This window comes from Zea mays, chromosome 5 (genome assembly GCF_902167145.1).
Source record: "Zea mays cultivar B73 chromosome 5, Zm-B73-REFERENCE-NAM-5.0, whole genome shotgun sequence".
NCBI classification, from domain to species: Eukaryota; Viridiplantae; Streptophyta; class Magnoliopsida; order Poales; family Poaceae; genus Zea; species Zea mays.
Window position 1 is genome coordinate 52,122,598 of NC_050100.1, and position 17,941 is coordinate 52,140,538.

A 17,941-nucleotide genomic window follows, 5' to 3' on the forward strand; every position below is an offset into this window, starting at 1 on the left:
GCCGCTGGTGTACTGTGCGTACCTGATGTGAGAGCGATCATTTCTAGAGTAGTGGCATTGTTCAAAGCCGCCCCCAAGTTCATCTTATCCCGATCAATTGCAATGTTGAGCTCGACTTGGGAATGCCACGTTTCATTGCCCGTGGCTTTTGTGCTTCTTTGCGAGGAATATTTATGGTTCTGGTTTGTGGTTGCGTTGAGCTAACGCGAGGAGATGAAAATGAATCCGTGTCGGGCAGAGAATGAGACCGGGCACCGTGGCGTGGAGTCGTCAAGGACAGAGACACATTCCTCTGCTTCTTTCTTTTCGTCACACCCAATTTTTACAGGCTTCACCGCTCACTTTTTCATCTTTTTTCCGCATTCACATGACAAGCATCATCATCATTAACCGTGATCGAGATCGAGAGAGGTTTTTTTTAAGAAAAAAAAAAGTAGAAGAACAGGTGAGGTGAGGTGAGGTGAGTGACGGGGAAGAGTGAAGCTAGTGGGCCGCCGCCGTGCCGGAGCAGAAGGCGTCCCGGCGGGCAGAACTACCGCCGCGCACGACAAAGTGGGCGAGCGACCGCGTGCTGGTCTCGACGACGCGGTTCTCCTCGCACAGGAACTCCCTGGAGCACGCCCGCTCCACCTCCCGCTCGTAGTCGTGCACCAGGACGTCCGTCTTCACGCCCTCCCCGGCCCGCGTCCGCGCCAGCACCCCCGCCGTGAATATCGCCGACATCCTGCCCGGCGACGAAGCCGTGTACCTGTCAGTCCGCATTGGAGAGGGCATTAGCTAATGAAGTGGGGCTGGGAAAAGATTGGATCTTTCTCCCTCCTCTTCTTTTTTGCATAAGAAGCTGGATGGATCTTGGATGCGGTTAGGGTTTACCCGCGCGGGCCGTCGACGAGGATGACGTCCCAGGAGACGTCGTAGAGCTGGTTGGGGAGGTCGTTGATGGCGAGGCGGCAGTCGGAGAAGAGGAGGTTCTGGACGGGCCGGCACTCGGCGCCCCGCGCGGCGCGGGCGGAGTCAAGCAGGTCCGGGAACTCGCGGACGGTGGTGGTGTAGGCGACGTCGTAGGCCTCCAGCCCCGGGTGGCGGCCCTCCAGGTGGGACACGTAGTACTGGTTCTCGTCGAGGAACACGGTGCGGCCGCCGTGGTTGAGAGCGCGCCACAGCGGCGTCTCCGCGCCGAGCCCGAACACGAGCAGGCTGCACGGCGCGCGGCGCCTGAGCACGGCGGCGATGGCGCGCACGTCGGCGCCCGGCATGCTCGCCGTCGAGTTCCCGCCCGCCGACGCGTACTGCACCAGCGCGTCGAACACGTGCCCCGGCAGGCCCTGGCCCTCCCTCGCTGCCGCGGCGACCGGCACCGCGAACGCCGCCGACCTCGCCCCCGCGCCAGCGGGGTCCCGCGCGGCCGACAGCAGCGTGGTGGCCAGGGAGACGCACGCGAAGCAGGCCAGGAACACGGCGGCGCACACCCGGCGCCGCGCGCCCAGAACCGCCCCGGGCGACCCCGCGCCGCCGGGCGACTTGTTGGACGACGGGTGCACGACCAGCAGCTTCGCCCCGCTCAGCCCCTTCATCTACTCCTGCTTGGTTGGAGCAAGGCAATGGCGAGGCGGAGCAGGCGAGCTGGGCGTGACGGATTTATTGCTACGACTGATCTACTGCTCCTCTTCCTCCTTGCCCGGAGAGAGAGAGATATGGAGAGGGGGAGGAGGAGAAGGTGGTGGTGGCCGCGTGGGATGGGGATGGGGAATGGATCAAGTGTCGGCTCCAGTGGAGGAGGAGGGAGGCCGCAGCGAGATGAAGAAGATGGGATTCGGGAGGTGGTTGCATTCAAGGGCACGGAGGAAAGGAGCTCAGTTCAATCCCGCCGGGATTTGCGGTGGGTGGCACCCTTCGTTTTCGTGACCTCCTCTTGCCCTGCCCTGCCCATCGGCATGGCACGGAGGATTAGGCAAGGCTCCTGCAGCTTATGAAAAAGGAACAATTGGATCTATACCATTAAAAGATCCAAACTTTAGATATATACCATGGACCTCACATGTCATTGACTCATGTGGACCCACATGTAAGTGAGATAATAATGGTATGGATCCAAAGTGGTAATCTTTTAATGGTATGGATCCAAATTTCCCTATGAAAAATGTTTGTTGACTGAAATCTTAAACACTCCGGGAGTTCGGCTTGGAGATGCCAAATCTTGTTTGAACAACTAATGCCGTGGACCTGGTTCGGAGAATTCGTGTGACTGGCTGGATTGCACAAGTTTTGGATTATTGCCGTGGACTTGTTTGAAATACTGTGTTTAAAACAACATATGGTTAGCTACTGGAGAAAACTATACCCAATGGTTCAGCGGTGTAGTTCGATCTGGTTTGCGTCAGCGTAAGGCACGAGTTTTGGCCACGTCAGAAAATCCACGTTGTTAGGCCGTCAACGCTCCTTTGAACGGACGAAACGTTGAGGCACGAAAGCCATCGCTTTCTGCTTCATCCCCTGTTCCCAGTTGCGTGAGAAAACAGCATGATGAATTGAAACGAAACCTGCCACGGTCCAACCTTTTCCTCCACTGCCAGTGTCAAATTCGGCTTGGCCAGGGAACGGCTAGAATGGACACGGTCACGCTGGCTTGTCCTGGGAAACGGCTAGCACGCTGCTCGAGGAGGAGTCCAGTCGATTTTGGAGGTACATCTTTTTTTTTTTTTGGCAGAAATCAGCTTCAAACAAGAGCAGCTCGAGGAAGGAGCGCGATCACACAGATTACGCACAATTTCTCCCGCAAAAGTCAGCATGGATTGAGAAGCAATGAACCAACCCATAAGGCCTCGTTCGGTTGGCGGCCCTATTCCATCCGGATATATTTGGTCAGGATTGAAACCGGAAACAACTAATAATGGTTGTTCGGTTATGTCTAACTCATAATAAAACCAGATTGAAAACAGGTCATTTCAACCCTTTTCACCCCTCAACAGCTCGGATTAAATCCACATCTACAAGCTCCTGGAATCAAACCAAACCAGACCTTCTCAGGTTCTAGTGAACCACCTGGTTTCACTCGATCCGGACCTAGAAGAAAAACATGCTTGGTTTCGATTTGGAACAAACGAACGAGGCCTAAATATTTTCTTTCTTCACCTGACATGCCCGTAAGGCTGATTTCAATGGCCAGTTTCGCCCGCCTAGACATACCATCTTCCTCACTGATGTGGTGGGCTAGAAGGCTGGACGAAATGCTCGTGGCTCGCTGGCTCGCTCGTTTTATGGTCGGCTCGGCTCGGCTTGGATTGGCTCATTTGAATTTTGTCACGAGCTGAGCTGACATCCTAGCTCGGTTCGTTAACGAGCTAGATCGGTTCGTTAACGAGCCAGCTCGCGAGCTAAACGAGCTACCATATTCCAGTAAAACGAAACTATATACATATCATTTACAGAATAATTGATGAACATGTTATATATATGTGAGGTGTTTATGGCCTATGAATTAAACTAATGATTAATGAACTATGTCTATGTGTTAATTTGGTCTATGCAAATATAATTATGGGTTAAACTGATCAACATGTATGTGAATTATATGAGTGATGAATTGTGCTAATTTGGTGTTATATTGACGTGGTTTGTGAAACTATGAGTATAATTACTATTTCCTATTGTTAAATTAGTTTGAAATTAACTAAAAAATAATTATTATATACATTTTATTTTTTTCTGCTCTGGCTCACGAGCTAAACGAGTCAGCTCGAGCTCGTAAACGAGCCGAGCCGAGCTGACTCTGTGGCTTGTTACCTTAACGAGCCGAGCCGAGCTGGCTCGTTAGCTTAACGAGCCAGCTCGAATTCGGACGAGCCGAGCCGAGCTGGCTCGTTATCCACCCCTAGCCTAGACGGACTACAACGCTCAAGGCAGAGCATGTAAGAGACCCGACCAATTTATCGATACTATGAAAAAAGTACTATATAATGTTTCAAGCTTAATCACTTGATATGAAACTAAAATTCGAGTTCTTTATAAATTATCGTAATCCATGTACCCAAGCTAATTGATATATTGAACTAAAGTTATGGCGCAGTAACCATACCAAATTAATAAAAGATGACACAATGAGGAATATCCGATCGATGAGATTCAACTTTTATATAATGACTCAAATATTCCTTAGGCAACCAACAAATTTTAAGAGAATTCAAAAATCCAATTAGCCTCGAGCATCCATGAAAATTCATCGATTTGCGTAGGTACATATCAAATTCGTCGTGTATACGACAACTATCAGGTGACAACTTTAGTTGTAATTTGTAGATTTTATTATTAACGATAAATTTGATATTTTAGAAAATACGTAGACCCTTTGAAAGGGAAATGTGCCCTTGGGCCATTTCGAAGTATTTTGGTGATTGAGTGTCAACACAAGTGCTTAAACGTGAATCAATGCCCATGGATGAACAAAGTGCAAATCTAGAGCAAAGGTATGTTTCTAAGTCTTAGTACATTGGTTTTGTGTACTAATATACTTGTCTAAGTATTAGAAACAGGAAGAAGAAGAAAAGAAGAGAGTTGGCTGTGTACAGCCAAGAGGCTGTTTCAGTCTGGGGCACCGGACTGTCCGGTGGTGCACCGGACAGTGTCCGGTGGTGCACCGGACAGTGTCCGGTGCGCCAGGCTGCCTCGACCTGAAGACGCCGCTCTCGGGAATTTGCCGACGGCGTACGGCTAAAATTCACCGGACTGTCCGGTGTGCACCGGACTGTCCGGTGAGTCAACGGTCGGCCGCAGAATCTGCGCGCGACACGTGGTCTGGCCAACGGTCGGAAGTAGGCACCGGACTGTCCGGTGTGCACCGGACTGTCCGGTGCGCCAGATCTGCAACGGTCGGCAACGGTCGGCTGCGCTGTTTATGGAAATAAATCGGGCACCGGACAGTGTCCGGTGTGCACCGGACTGTCCGGTGCGCCCGACGATAGAAGGCAAGATTGGCCTTCTGGATTTGCTCTCAACGGCTCCTAGCTGCCTTGGGGCTATAAAAGGGTCCCCTAGGCGCATGGAGGAGACAACCAAGCAACCTTAGAGCATTCTTGATCATCCACACTCAGTCTTTGCGCATCCGTTTGTTATTCTAAGTGATTCGAGCTCCGTTCTTGTGAAAACTGTGAGATAGTCTTTGAGCTCGATTCTTGGCCGTGTGTGTGCGCATTTCGCTGTGGATTTGTGTGTGTTGCTTCCCTCCCTTACTCCATATTTCTTTGTGAATCTCAAGTGTAAGGGCGAGAGACTCCAAGTTGTGGAGATTCCTCGCAAACGGGATATTGAAAGAAAAGCATAACACTGTGGTATTCAAGTTGATCATTGGATCACTTGAGAGGAGTTGAGTGCAACTCTCGTCCGTTGGGACGCCACAACGTGGAGTAGGCAAGTTTTGTACTTGGCCGAACCACGGGATAAATCACTGTGTCTTCTCTGTGTTGAACTCCTTGTGATTATCATATTGTGCAAGATCTTCTCTCTAGCCACTTGGCATTAACTGTGCTAACACTTAATCAAAGTTTTGTGGCTTAAGTTTTGAAGTTTACAGGATCACCTATTCACCCCCCCCCTCTAGGTGCTCTCAATTGGTATCAGAGCCGTTCTCTTCAAGAAGGGGTCTAACCGCCCGAAGAGATGGATCCTAAGGGGAAGGGAATCGTGATCAACGACAAGGAAAAGGAGTCCTTCGTCAACGAGCCAAAAGATGATAAATCCAACGACTTTGGCTCGGGCCACAGACGTAAAGATGGGAAGAAGAAGAAGACAAGGCGCATCAAGGAGATCGTCTACTACGACAGTGACGAATCCTCTTCTTCCCAAAAGGACGACGACAACGACTACAGGAAAACGGTCAATTCAAACTTTTCATTTGACTATTCTCGTATTCCACATAGTTTGAATTCGCATTTGCTTTCCATTCCTCTTGGCAAACCTCCACACTTTGATGGGGAGGACTACGGATTTTGGAGTCATAAAATGCGTAGTCATTTATTCTCTCTCCATCCAAGCATATGGGAAATCGTAGAGAATGGAATGAAATTTGATAGCTCGGATAGCCCTATGTTTATTAATGAACAAATTCACAAAAATGCACAAGCTACTACTGTGTTGCTAGCCTCTTTGTGCAGGGACGAGTACAATAAGGTGAGCGGCTTGGACAATGCCAAGCAAATATGGGACACCCTCAAGATTTCTCACGAGGGGAACGACATCACCATGCTCACTAAAATAGAATTGGTGGAGGGCGAGCTTGGAAGGTTTGCAATGATAAGGGGCGAGGAGCCAACCCAAACATACAACCGGCTCAAGACCCTTATCAACAAAATAAGGAGTTATGGAAGCACGCGATGGACGGACCATGACGTCGTCCGACTATTACTAAGGTCCTTTACCATTCTTGATCCTCATTTGGTGAATAATATTCGTGAGAATCCCAGGTACACCAAAATGTCGCCCGAAGAAGTCCTAGGAAAATTCGTCAGCGGGCGAATGATGATTAAGGAAGCAAGGTACGTGGACGACGCCTTGAATGGACCAATCAACGAGCCGCAACCTCTTGCTCTCAAAGCAACAAGAAGCAAGGAGGCGCTACCTAGCAAGGTGGCACAAATTGAGGCGGCCAGACTTAATGATGAAGAGATGGCTCTCATCATCAAACGCTTCAAGACGGTGCTAAGAGGTCACAAGGGGCAGCCAAGCAAGACCAAGACAAAGGGGAAGCGCTCATGCTTCAAGTGCGGTAAGATTGGTCATTTTATCGCTAACTGCCCCGATAACGATAGTGACCAGGAACAGGGGAACAAGAGGGAAAAGAAGAAGAACTACACGAAGGCCAAGGGCGAGGCACACATTGGAAAGGAGTGGGATTCGGATTGCTCCTCCGACTCCGACAATGAAGGACTCGCCGCCACCGCCTTCAACAAGTCATCCCTCTTCCCGAACGAGCGTCACACATGCCTTATGGCAAGGGAGAAGAAGGTGAGTACTCGAAACTCCACTTATGCTTCTTCTAGTGATAATGAGTCTAGTGATGATGATGACATAGACTATTCATGCTTATTCAAGGGTTTAGATAGATCTAAAATAGACAAAATAAATGAATTGATTGATGCCTTGAATGATAAGAATGTGCTTTTAGAAAAGCAAGAAGATTTGTTGTATGAAGAACATGACAAATTTGTAGAAGCACAAAAATCACTTACATTAGAGATTAAGAGAAATGAAATACTTTCTTGTGAGTTGTCTACATGTCATGATTCAATTGCTAGTTTAAAGAGCAAAAATGATGATTTAAATGCTAAACTAGAAAAATCTAGCAAAACAACATCTTGTGTAGAACATGTTGAGATTTGCACTAGGTGTAAAGATTTCGATGTTGATGCCTGTAGTGATCATTTAGTTTCAATTTCCAAACTAACTGAGGAATTGGCTAGTCTTAATGCTCAACTTAAGGCTAGCAAAAGCGAATTTGATAAGCTAAAATTTGCAAGGGATGCCTACACGATTGGTAGACACCCCTCAATTAAGGATGGACTTGGCTTCAAAAGGGAAGCCAAGAACTTAACAAGCCATAAGGCTCCCATTCCCGTTAAGGAGAAAGGGAAGGCCCCTATGGCTACTAGTGCTAAAAAGAACCATGCCTTTTTGTATCATGATAGGAAAAATTCTAGAAATGTTTTTAGAAATTATGATGCTTTTGATTCACATGCTTATGATTCTTATGCCATGACTGCTTCTAGTTCTTCCTATATGCATGGTAGAGATATGACTAGGAGAAATGCTATTCATCATATGCCTAGAAAGAATACTATTCATGCTCCTAGGAAAGTAGTAAATGAACCTTCTACAATTTATTGTGCTTTAAATGCTTCCTTTGCTATTTGTAGAAAGGATAGGAAGATAGTTGCTAGGAAGTTAGGGGCAAAATGCAAGGGAGACAAAACTTGCATTTGGGTCCCTAAGGAAATTGTGACTAACCTTGTAGGACCCAACAAGAGTTGGGTACCTAAGTCCCAAGCCTAAATTTGCCTTGCAGGTTTATGCATCCGGAGGTTCAAGCTGGATTATTGATAGCGGATGCACAAACCATATGACGGGGGAGAAGAAGATGTTCACCTCCTACGTCAAGAATAAGGATTCCCAAGATTCAATTATATTCGGTGATGGGAATCAAGGCAAGGTAAAAGGATTAGGTAAAATTGCAATCTCAAATGAGCACTCAATTTCTAATGTGTTTTTAGTTGAGTCCTTGGGATATAATTTGCTATCTGTTAGTCAATTATGCAACATGGGGTATAACTGTCTATTTACAAATGTAGATGTGTCTGTCTTTAGAAGAAGTGATGGTTCACTAGCTTTTAAGGGTGTATTAGACGGCAAACTTTATTTAGTTGATTTTGCAAAAGAAGAGGCCGGTCTAGATGCATGCTTAATAGCTAAGACTAGCATGGGCTGGCTGTGGCATCGCCGCTTAGCACATGTGGGGATGAAGAACCTTCACAAGCTTCTAAAGGGACAACACGTGATAGGTTTGACTAACGTGCAATTCGAAAAAGATAGACCTTGTGCAGCTTGTCAAGCAGGTAAACAAGTGGGAGGAGCACATCACAGCAAGAATGTGATGACCACTTCAAGACCCCTGGAGCTGCTGCATATGGACCTCTTCGGACCCGTCGCCTATCTGAGCATAGGAGGGAGTAAGTATGGTCTAGTTATTGTTGATGACTTTTCCCGCTTCACTTGGGTGTTCTTTTTGCAGGATAAGTCTGAAACCCAAGGGACCCTCAAGCGCTTCCTCAGGAGAGCTCAAAATGAGTTTGAGCTCAAGGTGAAGAAGATAAGGAGCGACAACGGGTCCGAGTTCAAGAACCTTCAAGTGGAGGAGTTCCTTGAGGAGGAAGGGATCAAGCATGAGTTCTCCGCTCCCTACACACCACAGCAAAATGGTGTGGTAGAGAGGAAGAACAGGACGCTAATCGACATGGCGAGGACTATGCTTGGAGAGTTCAAGACCCCCGAGCGTTTTTGGTCGGAAGCCGTGAACACGGCTTGCCACGCCATCAACAGGGTCTACCTTCACCGCCTCCTCAAGAAGACGTCGTATGAACTTCTAACCGGTAACAAACCCAATGTATCTTACTTTCGTGTGTTTGGGAGCAAGTGCTACATTCTAGTGAAGAAAGGTAGAAATTCTAAGTTTGCTCCCAAAGCTGTAGAAGGGTTTTTGTTAGGTTATGACTCAAATACAAAGGCGTATAGAGTCTTCAACAAATCATCAGGTTTGGTTGAAGTCTCTAGCGATGTTGTATTTGATGAGACTAATGGCTCTCCAAGAGAGCAAGTTGTTGATTGTGATGATGTAGATGAAGAAGATGTTCCGACAGCCGCTATAAGAACCATGGCGATTGGAGAAGTGCGGCCACAGGAACAAGATGAACGAGATCAACCTTCTTCCTCAACAACGGTGCATCCCCCAACTCAAGACGATGAACAGGTTCATCAAAAGGAGACGTGTGATCAAGGGGGAGCACAAGATGATCATGTGATGGAGGAAAAAGCGCAACCGGCACCTCCAACCCAAGTTCGAGCGATGATTCAAAGGGATCATCCCGTCGACCAAATTCTGGGTGACATTAGCAAGGGAGTAACTACTCGATCTCGATTAGTTAATTTTTGTGAGCATTACTCCTTTGTCTCTTCTATTGAGCCTTTCAGGGTAGAGGAGGCCTTGCTAGATCCGGACTGGGTGTTGGCCATGCAGGAGGAGCTCAACAACTTCAAGCGCAATGAAGTTTGGACACTGGTGCCTCATCCGAAGCAAAATGTTGTGGGAACCAAGTGGGTGTTCCGCAACAAACAGGACGAGCACGGGGTGGTGACGAGGAACAAGGCTCGACTTGTGGCAAAAGGTTATGCCCAAGTTGCAGGTTTGGACTTTGAGGAGACGTTTGCTCCTGTGGCTAGGCTAGAATCAATTCGTATCTTGCTAGCATATGCCACTCACCATTCTTTCAGGTTGTACCAAATGGATGTGAAGAGCGCTTTCCTCAATGGGCCAATCAAGGAGGAGGTGTACGTGGAGCAACCCCCTGGCTTCGAGGATGAACGGTACCCCGACCACGTGTGTAAGCTCTCTAAGGCGCTCTATGGACTTAAGCAAGCCCCAAGAGCATGGTATGAATGCCTTAGAGACTTTTTAATTGCTAATGCTTTCAAGGTCGGGAAAGCCGATCCAACTCTTTTTACAAAGACATGTGATGGTGACTTGTTTGTGTGCCAAATTTATGTCGATGACATAATATTTGGTTCTACTAACCAAAAGTCTTGTGAAGAGTTTAGCAGGGTGATGACGCAGAAGTTCGAGATGTCGATGATGGGCGAGTTGAACTACTTCCTTGGGTTCCAAGTGAAGCAACTCAAGGATGGCACCTTCATCTCCCAAACAAAGTACACGCACGATCTGCTAAAGCGGTTTGGGATGAAGGACGCCAAGCCCGCAAAGACTCCGATGGGGACCGACGGACACACCGACCTCAACAAAGGAGGTAAGTCCGTTGATCAAAAAGCATACCGGTCAATGATAGGATCTTTGCTTTACTTATGTGCTAGTAGACCGGATATTATGCTTAGCGTATGCATGTGTGCTAGATTTCAATCCGATCCTAAGGAGTGTCACTTAGTGGCGGTGAAGCGAATTCTTAGATATTTGGTTGCTACGCCTTGCTTCGGGTTCTGGTATCCAAAGGGGTCTACCTTTGACTTAGTTGGATACTCAGACTCCGACTATGCTGGATGTAAGGTCGATAGGAAGAGTACATCAGGGACGTGCCAATTCCTAGGAAGGTCCCTGGTGTCGTGGAACTCTAAGAAACAAACCTCTGTTGCCCTATCCACCGCTGAGGCCGAGTATGTTGCCGCAGGACAGTGTTGCGCGCAACTACTTTGGATGAGGCAAACCCTCCGAGACTTTGGCTACAATCTGAGCAAAGTCCCACTCCTATGTGATAATGAGAGTGCTATCCGCATGGCGGAAAATCCTGTTGAGCACAGCCGCACAAAGCACATAGACATCCGGCATCACTTTTTGAGAGACCACCAGCAAAAGGGAGATATCGAAGTGTTTCATGTTAGCACCGAGAACCAGCTAGCCGATATCTTCACTAAGCCTCTAGATGAGAAGACCTTTTGCAGGTTGCGTAGTGAGCTAAATGTCTTAGATTCGCGGAACCTGGATTGAATTGTAGCATACATGTATTTATGCTTTTGATCATGTTCCTTTTTGCATTTTGTTGCTTATTATGGTGCTCAAGTTGTACAAACACTCCCTGGACCTCACAAGTCCGCTGCAAAGTGATGCACATGTTTAGGGGGAGATGTGTTACAACTTGATCCTTTGAGACTAACCATGTGCTTGAGTTTGATGATTTAGTCTCGAAGGAGGATTGAAAGGGAAGAGGTGGACTTGGACCATGAAAGACTTCCACTGCACTCCGATGAGAGGGTAACTTATTCCAAGTTCATCTTTAGACTCTTATTGCCTTTGTGTTCTCATTTGAAGATTTTGGTAAGGCAATGGGGTTAAAAGGGCCAAGATTGATCCCGTTTTGGTGCTTGATGCCAAAGGGGGAGAAAATAAAGGCCAAAGCGATAAATGGATCAGCTACCACTTGAGAAATTTTGAAAATAGTAGAATAGAGTTTTTGTTTTGTTAAACTCTTTTGTTGTCTCTTATTGTCTCTCTTATCAAAGTTGGCTTCTTGTGGGGAGAAGTGTTAATTATGGGAAATAGGGGGAGTTTTTGAAATCTTTGATCAATCTCTTTTGGAATGACTCTCTTTATGCTTCAACATGTGTGTTTGACTTAGAGATAGAGATTTGAGTTTGATTTGCAAAAACAAACCAAGTGGTGGCAAAGGATGATCCATATATGCCAAAATTGGATCAAAATCAATTTGAGTTTTATTTGAAGTGATTTTGCACTTGGTCTAGTTGCTTTATGTTGTGTTGGCATAAATCACCAAAAAGGGGGAGATTGAAAGGGAAATGTGCCCTTGGGCCATTTCGAAGTATTTTGGTGATTGAGTGTCAACACAAGTGCTTAAACGTGAATCAATGCCCATGGATGAACAAAGTGCAAATCTAGAGCAAAGGTATGTTTCTAAGTCTTAGTACATTGGTTTTGTGTACTAATATACTTGTCTAAGTATTAGAAACAGGAAGAAGAAGAAAAGAAGAGAGTTGGCTGTGTACAGCCAAGAGGCTGTTTCAGTCTGGGGCACCGGACTGTCCGGTGGTGCACCGGACAGTGTCCGGTGCGCCAGGCTGCCTCGACCTGAAGACGCCGCTCTCGGGAATTTGCCGACGGCGTACGGCTAAAACTCACCGGACTGTCCGGTGTGCACCGGACTGTCCGGTGAGTCAACGGTCGACCGCAGAATCTGCGCGCGACACGTGGTCTGGCCAACGGTCGGAAGTAGGCACCGGACTGTCCGGTGTGCACCGGACTGTCCGGTGCGCCAGATCTGCAACGGTCGGCAACGGTCGGCTGCGCTGTTTATGGAAATAAATCGGGCACCGGACAGTGTCCGGTGTGCACCGGACTGTCCGGTGCGCCCGACGACAGAAGGCAAGATTGGCCTTCTGGATTTGCTCTCAACGGCTCCTAGCTGCCTTGGGGCTATAAAAGGGTCCCCTAGGCGCATGGAGGAGACAACCAAGCAACCTTAGAGCATTCTTGATCATCCACACTCAGTCTTTGCGCATCCGTTTGTTATTCTAAGTGATTCGAGCTCCGTTCTTGTGAAAACTGTGAGATAGTCTTTGAGCTCGATTCTTGGCCGTGTGTGTGCGCATTTCGCTGTGGATTTGTGTGTGTTGCTTCCCTCCCTTACTCCATATTTCTTTGTGAATCTCAAGTGTAAGGGCGAGAGACTCCAAGTTGTGGAGATTCCTCGCAAACGGGATATTGAAAGAAAAGCATAACACTGTGGTATTCAAGTTGATCATTGGATCACTTGAGAGGAGTTGAGTGCAACTCTCGTCCGTTGGGACGCCACAACGTGGAGTAGGCAAGTTTTGTACTTGGCCGAACCACGGGATAAATCACCGTGTCTTCTCTGTGTTGAACTCCTTGTGATTATCATATTGTGCAAGATCTTCTCTCTAGCCACTTGGCATTAACTGTGCTAACACTTAATCAAAGTTTTGTGGCTTAAGTTTTGAAGTTTACAGGATCACCTATTCACCCCCCCTCTAGGTGCTCTCACCCTTTTGAACAAATTATTTTATTATAATCAATGAAAACTCTACAATTTATACATTCTTTATCACTATATCTCTATATATATACACATATACATACAAGAGGGTTACGGAGGCCAAGGCCCATGCCCGCCCCCCTTGGCTCCGCCACTAACAACGCTAGTGTCTACCATCATTGTATCGTCTAGCGGGACCTCCAATCAACACCACACAATTAGTATTTTAATTATTATGTATTATTTATTTTTTAAAATATTATGTAACTTTTATTTTGAATCACTATGCAGTTCATGATTGTTTCTAATTCAATAGAAATATTTGGTTGTACCATTTTATGTGTTTGAAATAGAGGGTGTAAAATGGTTAAGTTGGAGGAGAGAGAAGGTGATGTGACAACTGTTGTGGCTGTTGGTTAACAATATGTTATGACCATTGAAGAAGCTAAATCGAGAGTGTAGGTGATCATTGACATGACAGTGACGTAGACTAGGCGATAGTGAATTGAGTGGACGATGCTACTAGAATTGACCTAAGACATCAAGAATTATCTATTAGAGTTCTAAAAATCGTAGCTCGTAATCCTAGCCATAAAAATGAAAAATCAAAGAAATATGCCTTTGATATTTTGGTAGAGCATCATAATGATGGTCTAAGTTTGACTCTTGATGTTGTTGACAACGAGGATGATGATGATGCCCTTTACTTCACTAAATGCATAGAGATAGACCAAATCCCAGATGTGTGTTGGATGAAAGAGGCACGACGAATGTTGGTTTGTATGCCGACCCTTTTCCTTATATATATAGATAATATGAAAGGGGACTATAACCAAAAGATTGTTGCTTGTTGCGCCCCAGATGAGGGCACCGGTAAGATGTCCGGCTTGATCCTTTGATAGAGCCGAATCAGATCAACCCAACATTCTGATATCATACTTACTTGTTTAAACTTAATTTCTTAGTTGTTTATTTTTTTAACTTATAGTTTACACTCCATAATAAATTTGTACATCAAAACCATGACATTATTACAACAAGTTATACGCTATTGAATTCAATGACTATAGTACACCTTTCTATCTCAAACAGAGAACTTATTCTTGAGTGAGATGGTTACATTGATGACCGTTGAAGCCTTTGGTCACCTGGCACACCGGACAATGACTCGCCCGAGGCCACGACTCACCTGAGGCCATAGCTCGCTAGAGGCCACGACTCGCTGAGGCCACAGCTCGCCCGAGGCCACGACTCGCACGAGGCCAACCTCAGCGGGAGACGTGGTTCTGATTCGCCTGAGGCCAACCTCGGTGGAAGACACAGTTCCGATTCGCTCGAGGCCAACCATGGCGGGAGACGCAGTCCCGACTCGTCCGAGTATGTCCTCAGACGGGGGACGCCGTCACGACTCGCCCAAGGCCATCCTCGGATGGGAGACACATTCACAGCTCACCCAAGACCATCCCCAGACGGGAGCCACAAACACGACTCGCCTGAGCGCAGTCACGCTTTGCCCGAGCGCATCTCCGACTCGCAATCATGGTTCGCCCGAGCGCAGCCCGACTTGCCGGAGGGCACCTCGAGAGACTGTCTGGAGAGGCCCAGATAGAGCCAAACTACTCCAACTCTTCTCCACTTGAATTCAATTCTTGGGAGGTTCTCCTGTGACTTATACAAACACATTTAGAGTATAATTCAATTGACTAAGTCCAAGAAGATTACCTCTTCTCTCAGCTTTTCTGTTTCACCTCAAATAGAGCTCCAGATGACACTTTCTATACAAACATGGTTAGAGAGCAAAACCAAAGTGCCATATGCGTAGTAGAAGGTGTATGCAACATATTTGATCACTCAAACATGCATACTTAACCTTCTTCACTGTTTTGCTCCTTTTGGCTTGTTTGAGGTTGATGTTGGAATCCAAAACTCCAAGTCTTCATGAGTTGATCTAGATTCCCATCTATGAGCTCCAACACCTTGCATAGGTCACACAAAACATATCCAAACACAAGAACAACCCAAAACTCAGGGTCAAAGTAAACTTAGCTCTTTTGGGTTGCTTCTAGGTTCTGGCTTTGACACGATTCCTCCTTCTAGTGACCTTGCTCTATGTCTTGAGCTTGATTTTGAGCCTTATGACTTACACCACATAACCATAGGTGTTACATCATTGGTTATAAGTCATGTTCTTAAGTCATGATCATCGATGCACCATATCTCTTCTCAACTCGATCAACCTTGACTTTTCAAGTCTTCTTCTTCACCCCTGGATTCGGGTTCCTCGGCCTTCATGACCTTCTCTCGTGCACTCGATACCTCGAAGCTCTTCTTGCCTCCATCCTTGGCTTGATCAGTTATCTCCAAGATATGCACACCAAGTCTCGCATAAGCAATGTTCTCCTTTACTTGTGATGTCCACAACTATAATCAACTCAGTCTTTGAACCATCACTTTCGAACACTTGTGTTGAACTTTACAATCTTTACACTAAGCATATGTCCAACACTTAACACACATGTCAGTCCTTTAATTGGGTTGTCATCCAAATCACCAAAATCCACAAGAGAGCTTTCAGGCGTGGCATGAGACCTCGAGTCACCTCGTGTTTTGATTTGGGAGGACAAGGAGGCTGCATCTCCCATGATTTATATCGCCTCGGCCAAGAATCCCAACAGAAAACTGTTGTTATCGACTCGGAGAAGATCTCCAGCGGATTCTGTTGAGGTGGCGACGGGCGATAACAAAGCCAACGAAGTGGTCCATTCATCAGAGACACAACACATCGCGACGAGGAAAGGGTTGTTGTCACGTGGAGCCTAGCAACAGGCATAGGCATGCCCACGACCCCGAGAGCAAGGAGACCGGTTGCCCATGACGACCAGTCGCTCGCTTATGGGAGCTAGGCTGATGGGGGTAAGGAATTGTGCCGAGAGAAGGAATTGTGCCCAAGAGAGTAGGTGGACTCTTTCTCTTTTTTCATGTTTTCATTTCACAATTCCAAACTATTCACAATTCAAATTTAAATCTAGTTTTGAGATTCAAACTCAATTTAAATGCACAAGCAAAACTCCAGCGTGTCATGCAAGTTCCATTATATATATTTTTTTATATAAGCAAATGCTTCAAATATGAAATTAATTCTCCCAAAAATAGGTAAGAAAAATAATTTCCAGTATATAAAATCCTTTAGGGAGTACTCATAGATATATAATTCAACAAAAACTAACTAAATTCATATTGTAATAATTTTATTTAATCTTTATTAAGAAATATTTATTTTAGGAGATATAACTTCAAAGGCAACAAAAGATCTTATTAAGATATACTCTAATTGAAAATCTTTAGAGAATTTTACTAAATTCCAAAATAAGATTTTGGGGTGTTACAAACTTGATGCATGCTTAATTGCTAAAATTAATATGGGTTGGTTATGGCACCACTGACTGGTCCATGTTGGGATAAAAAATCTTCATAAGCTCCTAAAGGGTGTACGACGTCTCGAAAACTGTTCAAACTTTTTAAAATTTGAAACATTAGAACTGAGTTTGGATCCATACTTCTTGAGCCTCTTCTAAGCCACCTAGAGCTAAAGAGAATTGGTGTACACCATGCTAAACTTATTAGACTTTTCTAGGTAAAGTTACTAGTTTATACCCTATTTATGCTATTAAAGAAAAAAATAAAGTCCTAAACTATCCTAAATGTCTATGAACTCTAAACGACACTTAAAACTCGTCTATCTTTAACCTTGCCTTCACCTTTTCAAAACCGCAACAAAATGTATGATTAGAGGCTTAAAAAAACATATATTGTTCTAAAACAATCTCCATTATTATGACCTAACTTAAACATACATTTGGAAAACAAATGTTTGTTATAATAATCTTATGTTGTTAGGCCCCGTTTCAATCTCACGGGATAAACTTTAGCTTCCTGCTAAACTTTAGCTATATGAATTAAAGTGCTAAATTTTAGCTTCAATTACCACCATTAGCTCTCCTGTTTAGATTACAAATGGCTAAAAGTAGCTAAAAAAAAGCTGCTAAAGTTTATCTCGCGAGATTGGAACAGGGCCTTAATCTACGAGACTGCAGGGATCCTAACTGCTTGCTTTCGAATGTAACCCAACAGATTCACGAGATAGGCTACCAAAGAGATGTTGTTTCGACAGACAAAAGAAAAAGAGTGGGATATCTTCGTCTATAATAAATGAGTTAGATGGCGAGATGTTATCAGAATACGCTTGGGATTTAAGTCACGGGCCTGACACGTGTGAGACAACCTTGCCATCCTCCGACACCCGTCCGTCCATGTCTGCACTGACGCCTCCGAGAGCGCAACCTGCCAACACACGCTGACGAGTTCAGACGAGCCGAGCCCATATGATATGCGGCCATGCCCGTGCCGCTGTAAGGACTTCTGAACCACTGGCATTAGTTTATCTAACCTTATTACATTACCCTGAAAGATTAGCGCCTGAAAGATTTGCCTTGCTGCTAAAGCATGCAGTGACATTGCATCCAGCAAAGGACAGCACCCAGGTGACAAATGCATTTCTCTGGGGGGCGAATCACGAATCCATGGCAACCTGACGGGCTGCCTGCTCTGCCAATACTGGTCACACTTCAGTGACAAAGGGCATCAGAACCAATGCAAGAAATGGTCGG

At 45.9% G+C, this 17,941-nt stretch overlaps 1 protein-coding gene across 1 annotated transcript; it reads right to left on the minus strand.

Moving 5' to 3' along the window:
- Positions 1–262: 262 nt before the first annotated feature.
- Positions 263–2,136, minus strand: LOC100273350 (protein IRREGULAR XYLEM 15). Its single transcript, XM_008646746.4, has 2 exons — positions 874–2,136; positions 263–748 (listed from the first exon to the last, which is right to left on the minus strand). Exons 1-2 carry the CDS (start codon positions 1,572–1,574, stop codon positions 484–486), a joined length of 966 nt encoding a protein of 321 aa, XP_008644968.1. The 5' UTR covers positions 1,575–2,136; the 3' UTR covers positions 263–483.
- Positions 2,137–17,941: the final 15,805 nt, after the last annotated feature.

What these genes read in the sequence shown, in the direction of transcription:
- LOC100273350 (XM_008646746.4), bottom strand. Translation starts at nt 1,574, where the DNA reads ATGAAGGGGCTGAGCGGGGCGAAGCTGCTGGTCGTGCACCCGTCGTCC. An exon ending in CTCGTCGACGGCCCGCGCGG is followed by an intron (nt 749 to 873) that starts GTAAACCCTAAC and finishes GCGGACTGACAG; the next exon opens with GTACACGGCTTCGTCGCCGG.